The following is a 25,017-nucleotide window of genomic DNA, read 5'->3' on the forward strand; positions in this document are numbered from 1 at the left end:
TGTCATTTTATGCTTATAAAAACCGAAGCTTGAACTCTTTACTGACTCATAAAACTCGATTGGTAAAAACAAACTTGCTTGACTCTCTTTTTCATCCCTTCTTTCTTTTCCTTTGTCTTTTTTGTTCTTCCCTCTGTTTCTATATTCATTTATTTTACCGATTCATCTTCAACTTTTCCATTAATTTGTCGATTTTGTTACTCGATTTTTTGTTTTCCTTCCCGGGTTTTCCTTCTCAAAAGGCAACTCAACTAGAAATGGGCGGGGCGTGATCTGTCAAGCAATATAAATGGACTGTACTCGTCATTGTCATGTGATCAGAGTGCTCATGATCATGTGACTGCGAGATTTCTTGGGCAATTCGCGCTCGGTTATTAGCGAGCGCTCGGATCGCTGCTGCCGGGAACTGTCCCGATGATTTTTGTGGCGTGTCGCTAGTAAAATTAAGTTCAGGCTGCTGTCGGCTGGGTTGAGGAAGTCGAGATCCAAGATGGGACTGTCGTGCTACCAGATTCTACTAGCTGTAGGAATGCTTGTTACAGGAAGCATCAATACTCTAAGCAAGAAAGCCCAGAATGACTGTCAGTGAGTTATATAATGAATGCTCGATCTTTCAACTAATTTATAAAGTTATTTCTGTTCTGGAGATTATATATTCCTCCATTTCGACTTTCGAGATGGGCTGCAGATGATTACTTAGTCTGTCAACAACAAATCTCAACTGCATATAGACTATATAGACTTACTACTCCACTTCTATTCTAAAATATACAAATTTGTAATTACAACTCTGTTTTACTTGTCTATACTCTTAGTCTTTGATAAAAAGTAAAAAAGAAAAAACTTACGTGTGTCATATTCGGAGGAGCGATAGCTCAGTCGGTAGAGCGGGGTTTCGGATTCCAGTGACCCGGGTTCAATTCCCAAGTGGTTCGCTAGTGCCCTGTAAGGCATTTATCCTCATTACCCATAGTACCAGGTCCCTCAGAGAGGACCTTAAGGCAAGCCTTTGGTCCCCTGGTTGTTGCTTGCTCACAGGCATTCGTGCTTTCTTAGCAGTCAGGTAAAAAAAACCTCTGTATGGTAGGGGGTCCTAAAGCTGCGCGGGTCCTAAAGCTACGCACCACTCATCGCGCATGCAGTTTTCAATGGCAAATGCGCACTCTGTGTGTGGAACTGTGACTGCAGAGTGATGAACAATTCCTATTAATTTTTTTCTACAGAGGCTGCAGTAAATCTCTAAATGCAGAGAAAACCAACAACTGTTAGGAAGTTTGGAGTTATATTCGCTTTAATTTTATATTATCCTATAATAATTTGAATATATTTTAGAAATTGAGGCACAGGAAATACTATTTTTTTGCATGATAAATCGAGTGCGTAGCTTTAGGACCCCTTCTACATCGGGCGGCGAAATCAAGAGGTGTTCGAAAAACACGACGGGATTTTCGTATTAGTGAGTTTTGTGATATTTTCTACTTGGCTAATTATCTTTAGAATGTTTGCCACAAATTAGTGAAATATAATTTGTTGAAATATCAAAATTGGGACAGTTTTTATTGTTTGAAAACAAAGTGCGTAGCTTTAGGTCCCCCCATCATATAATTACATAATTACCGGATGTACTGGAAAAATGCAGAAAGCTGCAGCCAAGTTTCCAAGTCTAGCTTTCGTCCAAGCTCAATCTTCTTCCACAAGTATTAATAATGTGTTACACTTACAGTGTCAGTGTACATGGTGCAATAGCCATCTTTTTTGTCAAATCAATTCATTCCCAGTGACTGTACCATTCTCTATTCCAGAACTTATCAAGCCTGGCTTTGAAGGAGTTTACAGATGGAGCAGAGACAACTTCATTTGGTAACGAGTTCCAGTCATGCACTATTCTGGCTCCGAAGGCATTTGCTCTTACATCCAGTCTATTTCTTTTTTTGAAGAGTTTAAATGGGTGACCACGGGTTGCCTCAACAGTAATAGACGAGAAGAACATATCCTTGTCAAGCCAGTCAATTCCATGCATTATTTTATAAGTCTGGATCATGTCACCTCTTCTCATTCTGTATTGCAGGGATGGTAGTTTTAGGGCTCGAAGTCTGTCTCCATAGTTTAGCATTGCCAAGGATGGTATGAGTTTTGTTGCTCTTCTTTGTACTGTCTCAATCTCTTTCATGTCTGTCTTGTGTCTTGGGTGCAAACTGCATTCCCATATTCGAGGATTGGTCGTACAAGACCCTTGAAGAGTTTTGGAATTGTATCCCTATCCCTGGTGAGGAAGGTTCTCTTGATGATTGCAAGTACTCGGCTAGCTTTCATGACAGCTGAAGCAACATGTGTGTGGAATTTCAGTTCCGAGTCCACGATAATGCCCAGGTCTCTTTCTTCTGACACTTCCTCAAGAGTAGTTCCATCAAGGCTGTAGTTGTAATGCAGGCTGTTTCTCCCAATGTGTAAGAACTTACATTTTGCTATGTTGAACTGAAGCTGCCATTCTTCAGACAATTTGATAAGGTTATCTAGATCGGCTTGCAGGATTTCACAGTCAGCATTTGTTACTATTTCTCTGAAGATCTTGGTATCATCTGCGTATATTCGGACTAGACTTGTAACTATCTCTGGCAGGTCATTGATAAAAATAAAAAAAATTGTTGGCCCGAGGACACTTCCCTGCGGTATTCCACTCTTTACTTGACTCCACTTTGATATCTGGCCATTGATAACAACTCTCTGCCTACGCCCCGTCAGAAAAGCATGGAACCAGTCCTCCAGCTTGCCATATATTCCATATGCTTTGAGTATGCTTTGAGTTTGCTTAAAAGACGTTCATAATATGAAGGTTCAACCACTGACAGTGGCTCATGAGAGGACTGTTACTGATGATGGTGATTTTTTTTATGGTGATATGAATAATTGGAATCCGGTATAATTGTCACTGACAATGTCATGCACGTGTTGTCAAAATATTTTTTCTGTTCTGATGAAACAAGCATGAACAAGTGACCCAATTTAGGGTAGGCACTGGCACTAAATTTGTGCTGTAGTGTAGACATGTGAGCTCTCTAAAAGTCAATACTGGAGTTGGCCCCAACTGTTCTTTTGAATGTTTTAAATTTGAGTGAACCATGTAGTTACGTGTAGCGCGTCATCCTTTTAGAGTCATACACAGTCCTAGTACTAGCACAAAGACTGTAAAATGCCTATTTTTAGCCACTATCCTACACAGTATAGGGACCAGTATTCATACATGCATTGAGTGACTACATCATTTCAAGCACATTTCATGGAGTATTTAAGCCTTATTTAACTATTTAGGAAATTTTGAAGTTGAGCAATGTCTTTGATAATATTGCTAATAATATCAAGGCAAAGCATTTTAGTAGAAATGCTATTCCTTTTTTTTTTGGAGAATCTATAAAGATTCCTCCTAATGAATTCAATAATTATGCTAAATTATTTCCATTTTCTAAGGATTGGAACTCAATGTAATGTAGATCTAATGCTAGATCTATAGCTTCAACTGTGAATTCTGCTGGCATGGCTGGAATTCATCTAGAGAGAAACAAAACTAAAAAAAATAAAATGTTCAAAACAGATTTCTGTGGTCTATATTGTTTCATCTTCATACAGTATGTTGGGAACATGACAATCCATTAGTTTTAAAAATAACAAAAGTGTATACTTCATGTCTTCATCCATTTTATATCCTCATGTTTTTCATTTGTGTAGTGTGAAGGGAGTGGCCATTCCCCAAGGGCCGAATGGAACAAAGACTGCAACAGAGCATGAATTTGATCATCCCTGGTTTCAAACCATCATCATGTTCATGGGTGAATATACATAATGGTTCATTTAATTAATCAAAGATTTATAGTTTCATGCAATACAAAAATAGTAATATATTGTAGGTATTTTCCTTAGTGGTCTCTCACATTTACAAACAATGTGATTCTCTCTTCTTCCCTTTCATATTTGAAACCTTTTAATTCTTCCCATCCAGGGGTGGATCCAGGATTTTCCGAAGGGGGAGGGCATTTCTTACAGGAAAATTTTGACAACCCTCCCCCAAAAAGGTCTTCACTCCCAAATTCCCAAATCGATGTGATGAAAAAATGAAAATTGTGGTGCTCTCAAGGGGGGGAGGCAAGGGCCAGATGTGGCCCCCCAGATCTGCCAATTTTCCCATCCCCCTCTCCCTTTCACTCTCCCTAGCTTTTTCTTACCCTCTTTGATTGTGCTCTCCCTTTATATAGATCTCTTTTCTTTCTCTCCCACTCTCTTTCCCTCTATCTTCAATTACCTTGTTTTCATTTTATCTCATTTTTAGTAGAAGGTGTTTCGTAATCTCCTTAGCTTCCCTTCCCTGTTCCCCTTCTCTCATTTTAATTTCATCTCACCCCTCTTCATTTAAACAAGCCTGTACCTGGGGATTTTTTTTTTTTTGGGGGGGGGGGTCGATAATTCGATTAAAACCCCCTAATTTTTTTAAAGCAAGAAAAACAGTTTTGGGTGGTGAAAATGCCCAACAATTTTACATTTCGACTGTGGACCTTTATGTTGTATTGCTTGTCAATTTTTTTGGAGACGAAATGGCCAACAGTTTATATGTTTATTCATTTTCTTTTCTTTTTTTGGGGGGGGGGGTTGTCAAATTTTTCAGCCAAGGAATAGAGAGAATCAAACCTAATTGAAAACCCAGGCTAGAGTGCTGCATTCATGTATTGGGAATTTACGATTTGGATGATGTCAATTTGAATTTCAATTTCTCATAAGAATGCTCATGTTTTCATTTTTATGAAATCTATATGTTTCAAGAAATGCATTTAAATTTATTGAATGAGAAAATATTGATAAAATGGTCTTTCTTGCTGATATAATTAGCCTTTATAAGTTTATATCATCATGTTCATCTGTCAACTCGGTGTCCATATTCTCTCAGCAATGAATATTATCAAGTGTATCAAGTCAAACTGAATACATGATATCAAATATTGAATTGGAGTTTGTTAAAAATTATAATAATAATTAATAATAATAATTGTAAATTTATATTGCGCAATTTCTATTTGGATATACTCAACTGCGCATTACAATACATAGCAGATAAACAGAAAAACAATTATTAACAGGATACGCAAAAATTTTAAAAGTAAAATTAAGTTCGCTAAATTAATCGAAGAAAATAAGTAAAGATTAATCATTTCTACAAAATACATAACCAAAAACATGAAAAAGTGACTTCTTTTTTAAAAACTATCTTGGAAGAGGTGGGATTTCAGTTTGGTTTTAAATAAGTTGACAGAGGATGCAAAAATTATAGCTTGCATTTAAATTATTTACGTAGATGAAAAGACATTTTTACTCATTATGTTCGTTCATTTCTGTCTCCCCAGGGGAAAGCTTGTGCTTGTTGGGATTGCTGATTGCCAGACGTCATGAAAGAGAGGCATTTAGAAGACAGGTAAAGTGAGAGTAAAGTTAAACTTTTTTTGTTACTTTCATGTAAGAAAAAAAAAGACTGACTTTCTGCTGCACTGTAGTTATTGGCAATAGGCATAATTTTATGACACTGTGAAACATTAGGTATTATTCTGTTTCTGTTTGTGGTAACTCCCATAGGAACTTGGCAGGACAGCATTTTGCTGGTAAACGTCAAGCTGGTATATAACCAATTACCTGGGAAACATTTCATGTCTAGGTTAATCAGTCATAGTGGCTGACATAATAGACAACAGATATCACTCTTCGACCTCACAATCCTGCGATTATGAGTCCAATGCTCTAACCACTGGAACACACGACCCGTGTATTATGGATACTCTGATTTTCATATTTTGCAATAATTTTATAAAAAGTAAAGAAGACATAGGAAAAGAGAAAAGAAGAGGAAATGAAGAGATTGAAAGAAAAGACAAGAGTTGAAGAGAGGAGAGGGGCAAGGTGAGGAAGGGGAGAAGGGAGAGGCTGTGAAATCATAGAAATTTGCTGGTCACTGGTTATTTTTATATCTCAAGGAACACATTTAATGTGATGATGACATAGCGTATTTCATTCATTTCATTTGTTTCCATATCCATCCAGCAAACAAATATAATTCAAGTAAATACCAAAGTAAGCATTGTTAAAAAAATGTAAAGCATTCAAATTAAATTTAACAACCAGGGGCCGTATTCTGAAAATTGTCGTAAGAGAAATATTCTTGTATCTTTAGAGTTACGATAAAATCCGTATTCCGAAAATTGTCTTAACTTTTCTTGTAACTTTTCTTGTAACTTTCACTGAGTGCGTATGATGTCAGAGATATAATGATGCGTAAATACATAATCGGCGCATAATTATATCTCTGCGCAAGATAAAATATCAAGTTACAAGGTATTCTGAAAATTCTCTTATCTTTGCTTTCTCTTAACTTCCTTGGAAAATACAATGAAATTTACAAGAGGTGGGGGCTATTGTAACTTATTGTTGCATGCGATATTTGTCCGTCTGCAATAAGTATTTCTTGCTGCATCCGCAAGAACATCATGTTTTACCAAAGGAGACGTTCCAAAGACATAACGACGGATTGGTAGAATTTTCAGCAATTAAAAATTGGTGTTCGCGACGATGGATCTTTGGAGAGAAAATATATCTTTGAGAGAGCCACGTGTATTTTTAGCACAGAAGCGCACAAGCATAAGCGTCGTGGGCGCAAGGAAACTACGCCTCATATCAACAATGCGCTTCATTATTTTAAGAAGAGATGCTTCTATTGGTTGGCCTAAGCATATGCCAAGCTTAATAATTGGTTGATGACAGAATATTAGGCGTGTCAGAGATAAAATAGGGGACGTCCTTACAGAGATAAGACAATTTTCGGAATACCAATTTAAGAGAATTTTAGCGCGCTGTTATCTTGCTGACTTACAAGAAAAGTTAAGAAAAAAGTTAAGACAATTTTCAGAATACCACCCCAGTTCATAAAGTACAATAAGTAGTTTATACAACAGATTGGGTATGGAAAGGACTGCTGCTTGTAGGTAGCAGTCCCCTATATCAAACTTAGATTTAAAAGTTGTGCTTTTAATACATGATTCATATGATTCTATCTCTATTATTTTTTCAGCTCAGGGAGACCCATTTTCAAGATGCACCACCTGCTGGTGTCATGCTGAAACAACCAAGGTAGGTACCCAGCAGGGGAAAAAAAAAATGGGGGCTCAGAGCAATTTCGCTCCCAAATTGCTTTAAAAAAAAGGACTGGAAATTAAAAAAAGCCCCTGATAATCTCTTTTCAATACAATGATAAATCATATCCATTAAAACAGATTTGATAATAATAATAAATTAGAAAATGTGCACAAATCCACTCCGTTCATCTAAAGACCCATATTTGCTTGCCATACCCAAGACTCGTACAAAAACAGGTGATCGCACATTTAGTGTTACTGCTTTTAAAGAATGGAACAACATCCCCACTTTCATTAAATAATCAAACTGTTCAGATCAATTTAAGAAACTTCTAAAAACATGCCTCTTTTCCGATTAATTTCTTTTGCATTGATTTGTACTGTAATTATTATGTACTCTTGTTTTAAATAATTTGTAAACGCTGTGATATAGTTAACTATGGAGAGCGTACTAAATGCTAGTTATTATTATTATTATTATTAAGGAATGATGAGGGTGCCTAACAATTCATCATTTTGGCAACAGGTTGTTAAAATGAAAAGTAATTGTAGCCCATGAAAATAAATAAAAAATAATGTTTGGCATGGTACCCATATTAGTTAAAATGTTCAGTTTATCAAATCTACACTTTTTCAAACTTAAATAAATTTACTATATAGGGCTGAGTTGATCTAGATATCTTTGAAAGCCTACTTTGAAATGATATAATTTGGTTTGATCACAATGTATTTGATGAATATCTCATCTTAAAGATGTGAATCTTTGGTTTCCCTTTCTTGATACACCTGGATCAATATAAGCTTTCAGGTGTTACCATACATAAGAATAACCAGTTACATAATCACATTTTGTTATGCAGAATCTTTCAACCCATCATCATTTTACCAACCCTCTGCGACCTTCTTGGGACGACCCTCGCTGGTATAGGTCTCATCTACGTCTCAGCATCGGTCTGGCAAATGCTCCGAGGTTCCATCATCATCTTCACTGGAATACTCTCGGTAAGTGTGAGAATCCCGTTAAATCTGCATAACGGTAAGTCAATGTTCTATATAAAGTGGAATAATCGCCTCGGTCAAAGTAAAGGCCTGGTGACACCGCCCAAGCGTTGTTGGAGCGGTCGTGGAGCAGAGAGAAAAAATCATAACCGCTCGCTACTTTTCACCATTTTCAATTTTGATTGTTCTTATTTTGTTTTCGATTTTTCCCCCAATTTTGTGAGCGAAATTCGACTCTCTCTCCGTACTGCTCCATGACCACTCCAACAACGCTCAGGCGGTGTGACCAGGCCTTAAGTTTTGAGACCAGGGGTCCGTTGCAGAGAGAGTTGCGTTTAAACGCAAGTAAAAAAATCAAGTCCCAAATGCGCGCTGTTGATTGGTTGAAAATGAAGTTGCGCATGATTTTTAGAGTTATAATTGATTGCAACTCTTTCTGCAACGGGTCCCAGGGTCCCGTCTTACAAAGAGTTACGATTGATCCAATCAACCTCAACTCAAGCCTTGAAATAGGCACCTGTGAGCCGGGGCAATTTTGTTTTTTAAATTGCCCCCAGCTCACGGGCTTTTTACAGGAACCGGGGGCAATTTTCTGGAACAAGGGGCAATTTAAAAAAATATATATAACGGTGAACCACACCGCAAATTTGTTTATAGTAAGCGCAGCTCCTGCAATTTTTTAATTAGTAAATGAATAGCATATGCTAAGTATTAGGCTTATTCAAACATTTAAGAAATCAGATTTAAATGTTTAAGTGTTTTGACACCCTCACTCCACATCCCCTTTACAACCACACACACATGGGCTTATTTATTTTTCGTCTTTAATGAACCATGATCAATGAACCCCCCAAAAAAAAAAAAAAATCTAAATAAATTAATAAAATGAAAATTAAAAAAAGAGAGAGATGGAGAAAGAGAGAATTCAGATCAAATAATAAATTTAGAAAAAAAAAAAAATTTTAAGGTTTTTTTTTATGGTTTGAATCATGGGAGTGGGTGAGTGTTTGTGTGTGATTGTGGCTGTGAGGTGCACTTGGATTGCATATACGATATCAATAAATAACTCAGTCTATTCAAATTCCAGCACATAGCCACAGGCTATGTACATGTATTGTAGGTTCACGTACCTTAAGTTTTTCACAAGTTATTTGAAAACGCAGATCACAGAAAATGCCTTTCATTCTGGGAGAGTCTGAATTCGGTGAAAATGTATTCATTAGTAACTTAAATATTCATCACAATGAAGGAATCATAAAGTTTTTTGACAGTTTTCAATAATTAACATGAAATCTAAACTCTATCTCAAACGGGAAATCACCATCACTTAGGCCATTACTGATAGAATTCTCACCCAGAGGTCTGGCAGACATGAGCTCAAAACTGGCTTGCTAACACCACAATCAAGTGCACGCGGTGTCCTCCTATATTTTTTTTAGATGGAGCCTTGTTAGATTATTTATTGTCTGATATTTACCCCTCTCCAGGAAAGAAATTAAAAAGCTACAATTCACAACTATAAGCTAAGTTATTTTGGATTATTAAGGCTCCGTTTTGACAAGCAAGGTCGGCGACTGTGAGGATAAAAGACTTGCACATCGTATGTGCTGTGAACAGGGATTTATCTCCTGTGCAATTCAAATTACTATATCACAGAATTGTGATATCCCGACTGGAAATGTGTGCATTAGAAATTGCACATGGTGAAGTATGGAAAAACCGCTACCGGAAGAACGCGCGCACATGTATTACAGGAAAAAAAGACGGACGTAGCTCACTTTTTATGGTACAGAAAAAAAGACGCACTTGGCAATTTTAAACTGTGTTTATCGTAAATTGAAAGTTATTTGATTTTGGCTTTACAGATATTTAAATTACATGAATGATATGGCTTCACTGCTCACTCACGGCGGGCGCAATTACCTGGAAAATATTTGCGCCCATTCGTCAAAATTTGATGATTTTGGGGCTTCATGGGCGCAATTGATGGCGTTATGAGCGCGAATTTGCGCTCAGCGCCCACTTATTTCAAGGCTTGCCTCAACTATATGGAAATCTATCAATGTCATAATTTTGCACAAATTTGCACAAATTCCTTTGCATACTGAATTGTCAAGAAAAAGATAAATGTATGAATGTACATCATAATTATAGAAAACATTTTGAGCAAACATGCATTTTTATCTGTTGACGTTTCTGGCTTTTCATAGTTGTGTTTGATCGGATCAATCAAAACTCTTTGTGAGATGGGGACCAGGTGAGTGTTTCATGAAGCTGTTATTATCTTTAGAGCAACTTTAAGAATGACTGGTGATCCTTTCTTGTGGTAAATGGTATATTCATTGGTGATGGTTAAGCACGTAAGAAATGTTTGCCAGTCCTTCTTAAAGTTGTTCTTAACTTACGAACAACTTTATGAAATGGGCCCTAGATGATGCATGATGTATCGCCTCCTGTGAGTGGAACAGATGTCTGTGGTCGTAAGATATTTGACTTGGGTGAAACATGAACTTCGGATGATTTCATGGGTGGAGCTAACATTTTTTCTCCCATTTTATGGGTGTCCTAGTGGTTACGACTCTTGTCTATCAGAGGGATGTGCATGGGTTCGAATCCCAGCCATGGCGTGTTTTCCTTCAGCAAGACATTTACCCACATTGTGCTGCTCTCAAACCAGGGAAGGTGAATGGGTACCCAGCAGGATTAATTCCTTTAATGCACTGGGCGCCGGTGATAGTAGCTTGAGCTAAAACTTGCGTAATGATAATAATCACAATGCGCCTTGGAATAGTTTCTTTCTAGAAAGATGATGCAATACAAATGCATGTTATTATTATGATCTTGAGAGTGAAGTTCCATCAGTTAATGGACTGATTCGATAGGGTTTTGTTTTAATCATTTATTTTGATCTTTTAAGCAGACACAAACCGGCAGCCATCTCAAGCTCTTAAACATCAAAATCTGGCCAAGCTGTAAACCCATAATGCAACATTCTCTGAGCAGTGTAGTCTTGTAATTCAGACCCATTGAAATGTTAATTGCATGCTTATTCACAACACAATATATTTCTACCACAAAAATTGTGTACATTTCCTCAAGACATTTTGTTTCTCTATACAAGAAAAAAATGTTAGCTAATTTATTCTCTGTATTGATAGTTATCTCAAAAAGGGCATTTTATAAGACTAGGTATTTATGACACAATGTATGAGAGACCACAAGCAGTTTGCTCCCCTTTTAGGACCAACGCCTCATACAGATATATCTAAGCTAAACAAGAACAGTTAACATCTGTGAAGAGGCTTGTATGTAAACTATGCAGTATATTCTGGGAGTGTTACACTTAAGTAACATTGCAACTGCACCCATGTTTTCTATATCTCTGCATTTAATCCTATGTTAATTAAGAATTCACATCTTAATCATATCCAATTGACTCTTTACACAATGATGTTCCTCAGCTTTGTTCCTTTAAATTAGCCTTTTAATAGTCAGTGATTCATGTTAGGGGATTAAGAGTTGAAAAAAAATAATTCCATCTCTTTTCTTTTGCTTTTGTTTGCAATAACCCATAATTTTGTTCTAAACTTACAGAAAATCTTCTTAAAAAGACAGCTAAAGTGGTTTCACTGGACAGGAATGACAGTTACAGTGGTGAGTATTGGAGCGATAAGGGCAATTTATGAACAGAATCACTTCCTCCAAGTTAGATTCAGATATGAAAAGGGTATGGTATCAGCACAAACATATTAAGGCATGGGGTAATTCCCAGACTATGTCCTAATAAAGTAAAGAGGGCTTCAGAATGAAGGCCAAAGAATTCAAATGTCTGTTGTGAATTTTTTTTTCATGGATACCATCTACTGATAAGTAATAGTACTAGACGATATTTTGATTTCACTGTTACTCAATTATCACCTGCAAAATATCACCGAGTCTGAAAATTCATTATGAGCTGCAATTCTGTGAGAGCAGAGAAGAGGGAGATGAAAAGTAAGGCTTTCATAAGGTGCTTGTTCATGAAAAGCAGGCATTTTTGGTACCAACTTCTGAAGTTTTGAATTGGTTTAAAGCAATAGGAAACATCATTTTGGTCAATGAATAGTGATCAACTTTTCATAATCGGCAATATTTTGTTCATGATATTGAATATTGAATATTTTTTCAATATTGCATGATTTTTATAATATTGAAATATGGCCCAGCACTAAATGGTAATTTTCTATGTATCACATTTCCCATGAACGGTGAGGGCAAGCTTGATTGTTAGTTGATATGTTTCTCTTTTGGAGGAGAGATTGTAAACTTTATTCAATTTATGTTTTTGTTTTGTCAGAATCCTATACATATAATCTATGTATTTCATCCCCTATTTTGAATCATGATTTTTTTTCCATTTAGTTTGGACTAGTTTTAGTTGGCATGTCAACGATATTTGCAGAGGAAGGAACTTCAGAAGTAGGTCAAACTGTCTTAGGTAAATACAGTAGAATAGAAGCATGTATTCAGTATTTAATTAAAGTGGTCAGTCAAGATAAAAAAAAAAGGTTCTTGAAAAATGGTGTAAACATATAAGTTGCGGTTTGAAAATAACAATCTGAAAGTCATGTATGTACGTCCATGTATATATGATGGTTTTAGCATAGGGCTTTTGCAGTTTAGTAAAGATAGAGATTTGAAAACTATGAATTATGAAAAATTTATGTAACAATTGGCTATCCATACTTAAACTACAATTTTAAACCCGACTTCAGAATACGGGCCCGTATGTTTAACGCTTTAGCAGACGCATGCTACAAAGCCCAGTTTGGTGAAAATGTGTTGAATCCTTTTTTTATATTCCAGGTATCTTGTTAATATTAGGAGGTCAAGTGATGAATGCTGTTCAGATGATTATTGAAGAAATCTTTCTTAAAAAGAGAGCTTATCCTGCACTACAGGTATGAAATATGTCTCTAGAAAAATGTTAAGAAATATCATCTTTGTTGTTCCTCAGGTTAAGAAGGTTTGGTTTATGGGGTGACAGACAAGAGGATATGGTGCCCTTTCAAGTTTCTCAATATTGCCTTTTTTTTCTTCTTTTTCTTTTGATAGATGTCTATTTATCATTATTTATTTCTATATCAGAGTAGAGACTAATATTATAACACATACAAAATTATTTTGCTTCAAAATTTTATGTGTAGATTTTAACAAAGACGTTATGTTATGACAATATGAAATATGGGGATACGATCATGAGTGTATAGTCATGTGACAAGTTCATGTTCGGTATGAAGAGTTTTAGAAATTGCATTTTTCACTTGTCTCCTTTGCCTATCGTAGGGCATTGGTACGTTTATGTAGCACACAAGTGATCAAAGGGACAATGATATTTATTGCCATAGGTTTCATTAGTCTGCACGCACAGACCCTTGGTTTTGCACAATTTGCATAGTGCATCATGCAGAGTCTGAAGTAGTGAGACTAGTTTCATAATAATAATAATAATGTACTGTGTGGCTGGCTCTACCAGACACAGACAGAACCTTTGGCCTCTAGTCTTAACTCTAGACCTATTATTGGTTAAAGTGTCAAATATGGGTCTGTGCTTGCAGACTATTAAAGGATTCATTTCAATATAGCTGAATGATTTCACTCAAACAACGTGTTAATAAAGTAATATTTTGTTTATTTTACCAGGTGGTAGGAATGGAAGGTATATTTGGATTCTTCATCTTAGGGCTGGTAAGTGTTCATTGACAGACCTATATTATGCTGCCATACTTTGGCAAAAGAAAGCAAGTTACAAAAGTATTTGTTGTAAATGAGCAATGTGTTTTTGTCATTTACCTAGGCATCAGTGCAATTTAACAGCATATTTTCTTCAATATCATTCCATAGAATGATCATTTCTTCCCAAATTTTGCCAGAAGGTGCATCATACGCTGTAAAAAGGGTGTTTCAGAAATAACAATAACTCAAATTTGACTGATGTGTCACTTGCTTCCTTTTGCCAAAGTTGGGCAGTATGGTCCGGTCACACCACTTGATCCAACTCCAGACTGATCAAAGATATTACGTTATTATCGATGGCATATCGTCTGTCAATTTGGAGTCTGTTTTGTTGGTGTGTCTGTATCCTTAGCAAGGGCATGGGCTGGTTTGAGCATGGGGAGGTGCACATCCTGGGGAGGTGGGACTTAGGCTGCGTTTATGCGACCTCAACCCAGAATCATGATTTGAATTACGATTTGAATCATGATTCAAAACAGCAACATGAATCACGATCCGACAGAATCAGCGTTTATACGACCATCTTTCTAACGCTGTTTCTCCCTGAATTCGGGCCGATCCAGTGCGCATCACAGTGCGCAGTTTGACCCAGGAAGTATAGGTCAACATTTTCGCGCGTTTCTAACTTAAAGTCGGCTAGCTAGATTTTTGCTGCCGCCCGAGCTAACGCGCGATCGTTTGTGCAACGTTTACTAGGCTTCCGATAAATGAATATTTTACTTCCAGAATTCCGTGTACTAGTATTGTACCTCGTATTGTTTTTGTTTACTTGTATTCAATCTTGTCAGTTCATCGAAAATGGTGTTCGGTAGCCGTAGTACTGGGCACGAATTCTGTTAATTTTGTCTCGACAGGCGGTGCCACATCTCCGTAGAAATCCCTCCCTCGCAAGCGCCGCTGAAAGGGATTCGTAGATCGTCTTATTTCTGTGAATCCCGGTCACTGATCTCTATAGATCAGTGATCCCGGTAACTCTAAGGGATGCTTTTGCTTCAGGCCAAAGCATGCACAAGCAGAGCCCCGAGTTCGTCGTCAGTCCAATTTGTGCCTTCGGAACTTGAAGATTGATGAAAACAATGAAATATACAAATGACGCTACAGTACAACCCCGGGGGTACAATACACAGAATGATAATTCCTAAACGCACGTGACAATTGGCATATACCGGTACTAGTACACTGGCAATACTGCTACACGAAATTTAACCTGCACGAAACACAGCGTGCGCCTTTGAGTCGAACCCGGAAGAAGCACGACACAATGACGTCATAGAATCATGATTCAAATCACGATATCGTTTATACGACCTTTTTCGTTCGTGATTCTACAGAAACGTCTTTCCAAACGCCCCTTTTTTCGTGTTTCATGTTTGTGATTCTAATCATGATTATATTCAATTTCGACTAAACGCAATCGTGATTCTGCAGAATCGTGATTTGAATCATGATTCTAATCATGATTCTAGGGTAAAAAAGTGTCGAATAAACGCACCCTTAGTGGTGTGGGGGGCGTGCACATCTTTGTGAGGTGGACATTTGGAAAATCAGCTGTTGAAAGCAGGAGAAGGGGTGCAAATTTTGTTTCGCTTGCCGGTGCCGGAACTCCACTGCCTGAGTGCTCAGCGGGAGGGTGCATGTGCACCCAGGCCCCAGGGCACTCCCAGCCTACTCCCTTGATTAGGGACTGTATGCCGGGGGGGGGGGCACTTACATTGACGACTGGATACCATGCGCGACCAAAAAAACATGTAAAAAGGATGTCTTTTAAAGATAAAGCATGTTTTGTACGTAACGTAATATTAGAGTGTCAAAAACACCAAAATAATGAAAAAAGGGTATCGCTAGGAAAGCTACGTGGTGTAAAAAATTAAGACTAAAATGTTTAATAGAGGATGTACTCTCTGCCCCAAGAGTCAACACTGCGTGTGTAGAATTAGATTTGCACGAGATGTGGGAGGTGGGGGCTGTACTTAACCCAATCAGGTAAAGGTAAAACCGACGACTGAGTGACATAACAATAAAAATATTTTTGTTCTTGTTTAGGGGGTCAATTCAGAAATACTTGCCAAGAGTATCGTTTTGTTTCCAATAATTTTTAAGTGTAGGGTTTCATACGCCAATACTTGTTAAGGGGTGCATTTTAAGAATATGGAAAATATGTGTTTAGGGTGCTTTCCGAGACCGCGTGGTCGCGCATGGTATCCAGTTATCCACCCGTCCATGGAACTACCCCCCTGGGACTGTATGTTGGTAGTAACTTACTACAAATGCTGGGTCATTACTGTTAAGGGAAGGGGGCAAGCTTTGATAAAGAATGGGATGATTTTAAGTTTTGGGGTTTTATACATATGGGCCTTAAAGGTAAATGCCAGTTGTGGTAAAGATATCAAAATGAGTTCGTACAGAATCCAATGAAATGACCACCAAAGTGTCTGTTTGTATATATAAAATATATGTGCCAAAGGATTCTGGAAGAAATTGTGTAATTGCTGAGAAATTAGCAAATAAGCACAGGATTCGGGTCAAGCGTTGGGCCGACATTCAGAGCAATAATAATACACTGTCCCACGTGCGCTTATCTCTGTTGGTGATCTCCAGTGTGAATATTTTTCAGCGTAGATTTCAAGATTTCACAAAGTTCAGTTTACGTAACTGTACCAGATCTAGATCCTCGATGATGTACTGACAATAATGCCTGGTTTTACAGACTTTCTCATGAAATCAGTGTTTACTGCAACTACTGGTATTTCTCTTTAAGAAAAGACTTTCTATCTAGGAAAGCTCTTGCATGGAATGCTTGTAATAAGCTTCATTTGATTTGGGAATCAAATGTTTCTCTGACAATAAAACTCTCCCTGTTTAGGGCATGTGTAGAAAATGTCCTTTTGTATGGTTGAGAAACATGGACAATCAAGAAGTCATTTAAAGATGGCACATGTACTCAACTTTTAATGAGGTTACAAAATATTAGTTGGGAGAGATCACAAAACAAAAGATGAAATTCATGGAATCTCCCACCTATCTCCACCATGGTAATTAAACTTAGTATGAGATTTGCTGGTCACTGTTTCCGTGGTGAGAAGGAATTTATTTCTGATGTACTTTTTTGTTGTGCCTCCTTCACAAAACACAAGGACGGAGACCTTATATGTTAATTACATATGTAGGGATACCAATAATTGGTTACATGATTTATGAATTCTCGTGTCAGATCACTAAGCCCAGCGTACCATTGTTGCTTCATTCTCGGATGCGTCCGATTTGTAGTGTAGTCAGTACTCGGTTCTCATAGCTGAAGCGATTGACTCAAGCAATGGTGGTGAGAGGAGGTGCTTCATAAAGCTGCTTGTAAACTAATGCACAAGATTTTTGAGACATTGGTTGGCACAATGATGATGCACATAATTTTCTTGTCTTCTTGTCTTGTCTTTCCGTTAATGCCCACAATGATTATATTATGGCATATGAATGTCAAGATTGACTTGACCTGAATTTTGCCGGGACCGGCAGGTGTAATACACTGGGTGAACACCCTACTCTTTGACGAATAGTGTATTGGTTTTAACGTGCATAGGTTGTGACTCTCCTGTACACGGGACCAACATTTGCGTCCTTCCCGATGGACGGAGTGTTTTCCAACTGCATTCACACCTGCACTGAATACAGTGGTGAGACATGCTAGCAAACAATGCTATAGCATCAGATTTTTTGTTACACGTGTTTCGGCATGAGCGGGACTCAAACTCCACACACGTTAAGATCTACAATCTTATCCAAAACATGCGCTCTAACCGACTGAGCTACGCTGCCTTCTTTACTCCATCTGTAACAGATGCTGTTCCGGAAAAAGAAAATGGTAATAAGCTTGTATAGGTTTACCAAGAGAGCCAATAAATTTCTATTGGTTTCAATACAAAATGCATTTTATAAGTAACAGAAGATTGAGAAATAGGGAGGATAAAGTCTTGGCATCAAACTTTTTTGATCGAATTACAAAAACTCTTAACTTGTTCTTTGCAGATCGTTCTTCCCATATTGTACTTCATCCCCGATGAGAATGCTTACACGGGTCGTTACGAGGACAGCATAGATGCTATGCTTCAAATTGGCAACAGTCCGAGGCTGCTGGCTTTCTGTTTACTTTACCTCCTGTCCATTTCAGGGTACAACTACTTTGGACTTTCTGTTACAAAATCTCTGACAGGTAATGATAACATGCGCTTGAGTTGAGGCTTCCTTGAGTCTGGGCATGCATTTCCAAAGTTATGCAAGATTCTGTATTTGCATTTTGGACAAAACATTTGCTTAAAAATGCCCGAGATGGGGAGTTGGGGGTTTGGGTGGATCCTTCCTGCATCCCCCCCCTCCCTGCTACTGCTGTGAGAGTTTGAGAGGGGTTCAGATAACTAGGCTCTATTTCCCACACACTAAATAAATCTTGTACGCACAAAATATGTTGTATTGATAATTTACACATTTTAAACACTCATATATGCCCTCTACCCTAGAATTAGCATCCCACTATTACTCTCATGAAACTTGGCAATTCGTTCAGGAAATTTAGACAACATTTCCTGAACAATAAAACTTTGTTTTGTGGTAATTATAAAGTACCAGTGGGTAACCACACGGGTTGTGTGGTCCAGTGGTTAGAGCATTGGACTCACAATCACAAGATTGTGAGTTTCATGACGAAAACCTCTCGTTTAAACTTTGAGTCATTGCCTTTGAAAGAGGGGAGAGTTCCAACTCGAAGAAGCTTATCAAAGAAAGTAAACACAAGTAGCCCCTTGTGGGCAACAGTTAACCGCATCTGAAACCCATTTGATAGGTTGGATAGTCTTGTACTCAGACATTTGTTAGCGCAATTTATAGTCATTCACCTCTCTCCCCCTCTCTCTTTGCTCCTGCCCGTATCACTTTGTCATGGTCATCTCTCTCTCCCTCTCTCTTCCTCTCTCCCTCTTTCTTCTATACTCTTACGCATGATATCATCATCCGTGATTCTTTTTTCTTCTTTGTCTACTTCTCCCTCTGCTTCTTCTTCCCTTCTGCCTCAGATCCTCCTTCTTCCCCATTCTCCTAGCTGTTCCACTTTCCATCTGTGCAATTATAGTATAGTATAGTATTTATTTCAAACCATATCAAACACAAACAATAGTACAGAATACAACATCATAGAACTCAGAATGATAGGTTTGGGACCCCAGTGAAGCACAGCTTGTTAACGGGGCCCCTTTACATAGTAAGTAACATATTTACAATGGGTGTAACTTATATGTAACTTAAGAATAAATGATTCGACAGTATAACAAAAGGGGTAGCTTATAAAAATAGAGATGTTTCAGCTTGCCTAGGGTAACCCTATTAACAGCCTAAATGAAGCAGGGCCAGGACATTCCCCAAAGCATCCTACAACCTCATTCATTAAAATCGGTCAAAATTTGTGAGTGCATAAAAAATGCTTAGGAAAGGACACCTCACCAAATGAACAGGAGCCCCAAGAAAACCGAAACACCACCCTTTTTTACCCCTGTATAGACAACCTCTAATAATAAACACACACATGACCCCCCCATACACACCCGATTACAAATGCACGCACACACCTCTCACACACACACACACACACACCCTCACACACACACATGGAGACCTCACTCATTGCAATCTGCTTCATGATTTATACATTCATATCCGACCGCAATCTGTCGAAGAGATGCTTTTTACACAATGTTTTAAATCGGGACAGAGCCAGGCTATTTCTAATGTCATGAGGTAACTTATTCCATTCTTTAACACAAACTATTCTAAATGAATTTAAAGCAGTTTGGGTTCTTGCTAATGGCTGATGGAGAAGGTTTCTTTGACGAGTATGATAATGATGGATGGAAGAATTTTCAACAAACACATGAGACAAAAATGCATTCTGGCGTGATTGACACTTAAACATAAATGTGACACAGTTAAGAGATACCAATTCATCAAAAGGTAAAATTTGCAGTTGTAAAAACAAAGGAGTGCTTGGCGACCTATAATCCGAATATGTTATGTATCTAACAATTTTTCTTTGAAGAACTTGCAATTTATGTATATGAGTCTTATATGTGTGCCCCCAAGCAACATTACAGTACGTCAAATGAGGCATGACAATAGCATTATATAAAGTAACAAGTGTCTGCTGGGGGAGGAAATAACGAAGTTTGGATATCACTCCAACACAACGAGAAACTTTAGTACATACATTATCAAGGTGGTTTTTCCAAGATACATATTCATCAACCGTAACACCTAGAAATTGCACATGTTGACTGCAATTGATCTGTTCATTGCCAATAACTAAGTGATGAACATCATCAGGGATTACCCTCCCTCTAGACCTAAATAATACACATTGTGTTTTACCTGTATTCAATAACAGTTTGTTACTACAAAACCATGCATAGAGTTTACAAATTTCAGAATTAACTGACTGCATAAGAGTGTGAATGTTCTTGTGAGAATATAATAAACAGGTATCGTCAGCAAAAAGAGAATAGGTAAATAATTGAGACGAATTGATGATATCATTAATGTAAATCAAAAACAACAATGGACCAAGGACAGATCCCTGTGGTACACCATAGTTTACATTACTTAATTGTGATTTGGCGCCATTAATATACACAAATTGTAGTCTGTTTTCTAGGTAACTTCTAAACCAACTTAAGGCTATACCTCGAACGCCGTAATATTCAAGTTTTCTTAGAAGTATATCGTGGTCAATTGTGTCAAATGCTTTTGACAAGTCTAAAAATATTCCAAGGCAATACTTCCCATCATCAATTGAAGTAACTATTGCATTTACCAAATTTAGAACACCCATGCTAGTTGAACAATTTTTACGGAATCCAAATTGCTGGGGTATCAAAATTTCATAGGTGTTCAAAAAGTCATTCAATCTTTTGTAAACTATTTTCTCTAGAATCTTTGAGAATATTGGCAACAATGCAATGGGTCTATAATTCTCAATGCATTTTCGATCATTCTTTTTGTATACTGGAACCACTTTTGCTATTTTCATTTTGTTGGGAACCACCCCTTGAATCAATGATTTATTGAATATGTCACAAAGTGGATCTGCAATAACATGAATACAATCTTTTACAATTAATGAGTCCATACTCACTCATATTGCGATCTAATTTTTCATACTTTAAGAAATATTATTTATTAGGAGTATTATCATTGCCACGCTAAACCTCATAATTCCATCAATTAGTAAAAAGTTGTGAAGTGATTCACACCCCTCTCATTTACATTAGAAACCAAAGATACATTTATAGAAACAGTAGTCTGGTCTATGAATTAGACTAGTCAATGATAACTAGTTTGCTGTCTTTCAGATTGAAACACTGACTTCCGAGTTCCCGAAGACTGTCTACATGGGAAACTCGGAAGTCAATGTTTCAATTTAAACGAGTCCAAATGCGTCCGTTCGATATGGGCACATGAAGAGCGTTGGCAGCGCGCTCACTGAGCAGAGAGACATATAAACTGAATATAACATATCTTGGCTTATACTCGGTCCTTTTCAGAAATTCAAAGTTATATCTGGGGTAGCTATCAATTTAAGAAGTCGTATTTATAAAATGAAGATGAAATAACTAACAAGAAAACGAATCATGATGTCCAGAAATTCAAGCCAGTCAGATTAATCTGCACTTAATTGCAGTAAAACTAAAAACCACAGCCAAGGTCAGTGATGGGCGATGACTATTGTGTCAACAACATATTTTGGCTACTCCCTTCAAAATGCAAGTTGATCATTTCTGTGTTTAGAGGATTCTTATAAGTAATATTTCATCTATTTCCAATCCAATTTTCATGCTTTAAAGCTTATTCTGGGATACAAATTCCTGTTAACAACTTTTCCATTATAAGAGACAACTTATTTTACAGGAGAGTATCATTCAACCATGCAGCTCAGTCGGAATTCAGTAGTTGTATATTCTGTGGTTATCAAGCCCTTTATGCCCTTATCACACCCAAGGGCATTCTGCGGTCTGGGGACAGATAAGGTTTCTTGGGGTGCTGCAGAGAAGTCAATGTTTCAATTCCGAGTTTGCCAGGGCTAACTCGGAGAGATTTAAACGGGAGATTTTCGTAATGACCACTTTGATAAAAAGGTCCAAGAGTAATATCTCTGTCATCTTTAAGATCAGCCATTATGACTTATTAACCTAGACGTAAAAATTTCGCAGGTAATTGGTTATGTATACCAGCTTGACGTTTACCAGCAAAATGCTGTCCTGTCCAGTTCCTACGGGAGTTACCATAAACAGAACAGAAGCAGACACCTTCTGAAAACATGACAACCAACAAAACTTCGTCGTTTAAGGGTAAATGAGAGGTGAAAATATTGCATGTCATACAGGAGGCAGAGATGTCCTATATGACATGCAACATGTTCACCTCTAATTTATTCATAAACAATAAATATTTTTGTTGCTTGTCATTTTTTACAAGGCTGCCAACTAGTAATTTATAATTCCCTCGATACAAACTGTCTTTCCTCATTTGCTTGTCCAGCAGTTTGAAAATGTTATGAAAATGGTTCTCGCATGGGAACGCCCAACTTTTGAAAGTTGTGCCACCTCCTGAACAATAAATTTGTTCTGCTTATTCTTTTACACAGCTGTCCATCGAACCCTAATAGATGCCTGTAGGACCATTGTTGTATGGATAGTTGGTCTTGTTATATACTACGCATTTGATCCTACGTTTGGCGAACCTTTTGATGTTACATATGGAATTCTTAAAAGTAAGTATGTTTCTAACTGCCTAAAATGATCACTTGATGCATGTTGTATGCAGGTTTTCAATGTTTGTTTGTATTGTACTGTTGATTGCTTAAATTACTTGTTGAGATATGCCTTCATTTTAAGTATAGTAATCAATTGATCATCATATACTTTGCTCCTCAATTAACAATGAAGTATTTTTATTGCTACAACAAATTGGATTTTTTTCATGTGGTGTCTCAGAAAAAAAATGAAGTTATATTCCCTATACTAAGAATCATGCTACAGGATTGGTCAAAAGTTAATCACGTGATAAAGCATATAATCACCTATTGATTTCACGTGCAGAGACAAACTAGCACTTCCTTGGCAAGTTGGATGTACTTGCTATCTTTACTCTGCTTCGCTTCGGAAAGTTAGCTCCATCCAGCTTGCCTCATAATTGATACTTTGCCCATCACCTTGACCAATTGTGATTATTTTGCTTAATAAAGTTGGAGTTTTTGCAATTCGATCCAAACAGTTTGAATTAAATTTGATGCCAAGCAAATGATTAATATTTTATCTTCCCAATTTCTCCAACTTCTGTTTACTCTAAAAATTCATTTTGCATTGAAACTAATAGCAGTTCGTTGGGTCTCTATGTACACCTACAAGCCTTTTCACATGGGGGAGGGGGGTGGAGGGAAATCAAACTTTAATTCAATGTGTCCTTCTTTTCTACTATTAAAGGTAAAAGAAACTAGTTGCATCAAACAATTATTTTATGAGAAAGTGTTTTAATTCAAGGTTAATTGTCACAATGTTACATGTATCATTAATCTACATCTGGTCCATTAGTGTAAACTTATCTTTGTGAAATCATGAAATCAGAGATGCCAAGTTCAAAAAAATGTTATGCGGCCAGTACTTACACTCGTACGTTGCGAAAAGGCGCGCGCGCAACGCGCGCACTCATGAGATATGGGCTTCAAAACCATGAGATGCACACACGCGATTCATCGTATCACGTACTAGCTGTGCGCTGACTGCACTCTCGATTCGTATAATCTGGCGAATAATGCTACTTTTTCTCTTTTTTTTTCTGTCTGGTCCCGATGCGTGAGAAAAATGGGTGCCATGCGTGAGATCGTGAGACGGACCCTGAATGCGTGAGTCTCATGCACAATGCGTGAGACTTGGTAGCTCTGTGAAATCTTAGCTGAAAACCGATAATTCTGATGATCAACAACACAGAAGGGCATATGTGGGATTGTGTATTAATATTGCTTGGAAAAATACCTGACATTACATCGAATTCTGTGCACATTTTGCTCATTTCTCAGCAATTGAGCATTTTCTTCCTGAGCCATTTGGCACATATTTTTTTATTTACACATGTATGCATACAAACACCTGGGTGGTAATTTCATTGGATTCTTTTCAAACTCATTTTGAGGTTGTTACCACTACTGGTATTTATCTCTAATCTAGAGGTGTGTAGTTTTGTTAATTCAGGATTATTTGCCATCTCTCTCTCTCCACAGTTGATGGGTTCATGTTTCTTCTGATCGGGACTGCCCTCTACAACAACCTCTTCGATTTCTCCTTCCTGCCGTGTCAGTGTTTCCATGACGACGGATCATCATCAGAGTCACCTAGAGAAGCGAGGGTCGCCGGTCCTCAGGTTACCGGAAGCATCCAAGATGCGGCCTTACCAGACTACGGTGATGATTATGATGATGATGATGATGATGAGCATTCACCGTTGATTAATTCTAACAAAAACAGATAGGATTGCAAAATGTATTGTTTCTATTTCTACTCACAGGGTTAATAATAATAATCCGCTTTTATATAGCGCTTAATACATCGGAACGACGTGTCCAAGCGCTTTACAGATATATTATTACCTAGGTCATCGGATTCAATCAGTCATTCCCTCACACAATGTGTGCACATCCTCCACTCCCTTGAGAGTATTCCAGTCAGTCGCCAGTGAGGCGCACACAGTACTGGACAAGCTACAATGACTATCACATCCTACCGGGTACCCATTTAGCACCTGGGTCGAGAGTGGCAAACTGTGGATTAACGCATTGCCAAAGGACACCAGACCGTGTGGGATTGGAACACACGACCCTCTGTTTACAAGGCGAGAGGCAGAACCACTACACCACGGCTCCTCCACAATAGTAGCATCTCTTTGACTAGGAGAACTTTGATATTGAAGAGAACAGTAGGATATGTTTGTCAGGATCTGTGCCCCGTTGCATAAAAATGGCTATCATTGTAACTATGGTAACTACCATGGTAAC

The 25,017-nt window shown here is 37.7% G+C and overlaps 1 protein-coding gene across 2 annotated transcripts; it reads left to right on the forward strand.

Moving 5' to 3' along the window:
- The first annotated feature begins 415 nt into the window (after positions 1–415).
- Positions 416–24,606, forward strand: LOC121415149 (solute carrier family 35 member F6-like). Of its 2 annotated transcripts, XM_041608282.1 has the most exons (12): positions 416–585; positions 3,724–3,824; positions 5,388–5,455; positions 7,100–7,158; positions 8,024–8,165; positions 11,757–11,816; positions 12,564–12,639; positions 13,008–13,102; positions 13,845–13,889; positions 17,958–18,141; positions 22,615–22,740; positions 24,247–24,606. In XM_041608282.1, exons 1-12 carry the CDS (start codon positions 491–493, stop codon positions 24,492–24,494), a joined length of 1,299 nt encoding a protein of 432 aa, XP_041464216.1. In that variant the 5' UTR covers positions 416–490; the 3' UTR covers positions 24,495–24,606. The 2 variants fall into 2 exon arrangements, with proteins under 2 accessions (XP_041464216.1, XP_041464217.1); XM_041608283.1 differs by lacking the exon at positions 3,724–3,824 and having other exon boundaries at positions 493–585.
- Positions 24,607–25,017: the final 411 nt, after the last annotated feature.

The sequence above is a fragment of the Lytechinus variegatus genome, chromosome 5, assembly GCF_018143015.1.
Source record: "Lytechinus variegatus isolate NC3 chromosome 5, Lvar_3.0, whole genome shotgun sequence".
NCBI classification, from domain to species: Eukaryota; Metazoa; Echinodermata; class Echinoidea; order Temnopleuroida; family Toxopneustidae; genus Lytechinus; species Lytechinus variegatus.